Below are 3,026 nucleotides of genomic sequence, written 5' to 3'. Positions count from 1 at the left end.
GCTTCCCTGAGATGAGGAGAATGTGACAACACACCTCTCGGGGCAAAAGATCTTCTAGAGGACAACACGAATCACTATGTGCCGCAGCACAAGAAGGCTTGGGTGGCACGCTACAATATAGATTTTCCTTTTGATTCAGATAAGTATAAGCGAACTGACCACCAAGGTTTAAGTCCTATACTTACACCGATGATCACATTTTTTATTTTTTTTCGGTCTTTCTGGCAATGACCGTTAAGTGGGAGAGATGTCCCGTCAATATAAGATCTGCTCAGTGGGCATATAGGAGTAGGATGTGCATGAAAGTGAGCATCTGTACAACTTAGTTTTTTTTTCTTATGGTAATTGCTCGTGCTTTTCTCAAAAGTGCAATTGGGCGGAAAGTTATACTTTTGTGAATCAATTGTTTTTTTTAGATCTCAAGAGCCCTATGTATTTTAAGAGTAAGAGGAATGCTACGTCTATAGAAGTTTTACTTGAAGATTTCAAGTACAAAGAGCACAAGATTGTCAAACGTATTTGTTTAACTCTCAGCAGCACAAAAAGCACAAAAAATTGGAAGAAGAACCGTCCAACTTTATTAATAATCACTCTTATTAATTCGACCCTGCTAGAAATAGTATGCGAAGCTTGCATGCATGCACGCATGCTAGTAATCAAACGTACGTTGGACTCTAAATCGAAAATGCCTCGCTCAAATCATCAAAATCAAGATCTACTAGTGTCGTCTACTGCGGGTTGGGTGGCCTGGAGTTGGCGGCGGAGACCCTTGATCCCCACTCGAGGAGCTCCTTGCTGGTGTCGTCCTTGTGCGCCACCACCTCGATGAAGCACAGGCAGTCCTTCTTGTCCCCGGTCGCCGTCTCGATGGCCGCCGTCAGCTCCTCCTCGCAGGTCACCTTGGCGGTCCAGCAGTTGCCCTCGCCGTTGTGGATGGCGTCGATGAGGCCGGTGTAGTTCCAGTTCTTGATGACGTTGTAGGGCCCGTCGTGGATCTCGACCTCGATGGTGTAGCCGCCGTTGTTGATGAGGAAGATGATGCTGTTCTGCCCGCAGCGGAGCATGGTGGACACGTCCTGCGCCGTCACCTGGAAGCTGCCGTCGCCGATGCAAGCGATGACACGCTTGTCAGTGGCGCCCTGCGCGTAGCCGAGCAGCGCCCCGACCGACCACCCGATGGAGCCGTACTGCATCTGGAACTCGTACCTGCACGCACGGATCACAAGGCTGCTCATATCAACTTAGCAAAGCCGCATGCAAGTTAATTGATCGGAATACGTACCCGCAGCCGTCGGGGAGCTTGAGCTTCTGGCAGTTGAACCACGAGTCGCCGGTCTCGGCGATGACAGCGCTATCGCCGGTGAGCATCTTCTGGATGTGCTTGAAGAGCACGTTGACGCGCAGCGGCTCGCCGGGCTCGCTCTCCGGCAGGTGCCCCTCCGGCACCCAGATCCTCTTGTAGTTTTCGTAGGCCGTCGTGTTCTTCTTGAGGCGCTTTCCCAGCTCAGTCAGGAAGTCCTTCATCATGATGCAGCCGAAGGCCGGGCCGTTGCCGACGGTGACGCGGTCGGGCTGCACGATCACCGCCTTCTCCTTCTTGAGCAGGAACGAGTAGCCCACCGAGCTGTAGTCGTTGAAGATGGGGCCGGCGAAGAGGTAGGCGTCCGCCGACTCCACGATCTCGGCGCAGAAGGCCGTGCTCACCGCGCCCCAGTAGGTGCCAAGGAAGCGCGGCAGCGTCTCGGCCACCAGCCCCTTGGCCGACGGCATGGTCGCCACCGCGTAGCCGCTCGCGTCGGCCAGCTCCGCGAATGCCGTGCCTGCCTTGGCCACCCGCAGCTTGGGCCCCGCCACCATCACCGGCTTCACCGCCTTGTCCAGGAATGCCACCGTCGCCTCCACGGCCGCCTCCAGGCTCATCTGGTTGCTCATCCTGCATGCATTGCACACGTCAATTCATCCGTCATGTATATCTTCCCATGCATGCATGCAGCGCATGATCGATCATGGCACGACACGTATCATCAAGAAAAAAAAAGCAGAAAAGAACGAAGGGAGCATACAAACCTTGGTGCGAGGAAGTAGGGGACGGGGTCGCGGCTGAAGGTGGGGTGGGGGACGGCGGGGAGGTTGCAGCTGACGCTGATGTAGACCGGCTTGCTCTCCTTGAGAGCCGTGGAGATGGCCTTGTCGATCTGCTCGTGGGCGTCGTCGAGGTTGTTGACGACGGCCTGGTAGCACGTCACCGGCGTGAAGCACCGCAGCTCCTGAGAGAAATCAGGGAGGCCGATGGTGTGATGAAGAATCCTGTTGGTGCCGTAGTCGTTCGAGTTGGGCCCGCCGACGATGCAGATCAGGGGGAGGTTCTCGCTGTACGCGCCGGCGATGGCGTTGAGCACGCTGAGCCCGCCGACGGTGAAGGTGACGGCGCACGCGCCGACGCCCTTAGCGCGCGCGTACCCATCAGCGGCGTAGCCGGCATTGAGCTCGTTGCAGCAGCCGACGAGGCGGAGCCCCGGCTCGGCGATGAGGTGGTCGAGGAGGGTCAGGTTGAAGTCGCCCGGCACGGCGAACACGTCGCTCACGCCGATCTGCACCAGGCGCCGCGCCAGGTGGCGCCCCAGCGTGGCGTGCGGGGAGCCGACGAAGGTGGGCGCCGACGCCGGGAACGTCGCCGGGCACGCCACCGCGCCGCTCGGCGCCCCCTTGGGCCCGTCCACGGATCCGATGCCCGTCTCCATGGTAGGTCGGTCGATCGAGGTACGTGCGTACGCGAGGAGAGATTGGGAGGCGACAACTATTTTCTTGGGTGGTTTGACCCGTGTTGGTCGTGGCTATTTATATGACGAGACAAGGACGGCAAGTAATAGAATCCGGCAAGGAGTGCTTTGCTTTCGTTTTTGTCGCCTGCTATGTCGCTGCGTCGTGGGGTCGGGAGCCTCCGCGGGCCCACCTGTCATCCGGCGGTGGAGGTGGAAGAGGCATTATTTCGTTTGATTTGAATCGGGTGTTAATACGGAGGGATT

General features: G+C 57.2%; 1 protein-coding gene across 1 annotated transcript; it reads right to left on the bottom strand.

Annotated features, from left to right (window-relative positions):
• Positions 1–204: 204 nt before the first annotated feature.
• Positions 205–2,741, bottom strand: LOC109777039 (pyruvate decarboxylase 3). The gene is made up of 3 exons (XM_020335695.3): positions 2,068–2,741; positions 1,283–1,933; positions 205–1,206 (listed from the first exon to the last, which is right to left on the bottom strand). Exons 1-3 carry the CDS (start codon positions 2,739–2,741, stop codon positions 729–731), a joined length of 1,803 nt encoding a protein of 600 aa, XP_020191284.1. The 3' UTR covers positions 205–728.
• Positions 2,742–3,026: the final 285 nt, after the last annotated feature.

This window comes from Aegilops tauschii, chromosome 2, assembly GCF_002575655.3.
Source record: "Aegilops tauschii subsp. strangulata cultivar AL8/78 chromosome 2, Aet v6.0, whole genome shotgun sequence".
Taxonomy (NCBI): Eukaryota; Viridiplantae; Streptophyta; class Magnoliopsida; order Poales; family Poaceae; genus Aegilops; species Aegilops tauschii.
The sequence above is the reverse complement of the archived record's forward strand: the minus strand, read 5'-3'. Positions and strand labels throughout refer to the sequence as shown.

What these genes read in the sequence shown, in the direction of transcription:
- LOC109777039 (XM_020335695.3), bottom strand. Translation starts at nt 2,741, where the DNA reads ATGGAGACGGGCATCGGATCCGTGGACGGGCCCAAGGGGGCGCCGAGC. An exon ending in CCCTACTTCCTCGCACCAAG is followed by an intron (nt 1,934 to 2,067) that starts GTTTGTATGCTC and finishes CAATGCATGCAG; the next exon opens with GATGAGCAACCAGATGAGCC. An exon ending in AAGCTCCCCGACGGCTGCGG is followed by an intron (nt 1,207 to 1,282) that starts GTACGTATTCCG and finishes CCGTGCGTGCAG; the next exon opens with GTACGAGTTCCAGATGCAGT.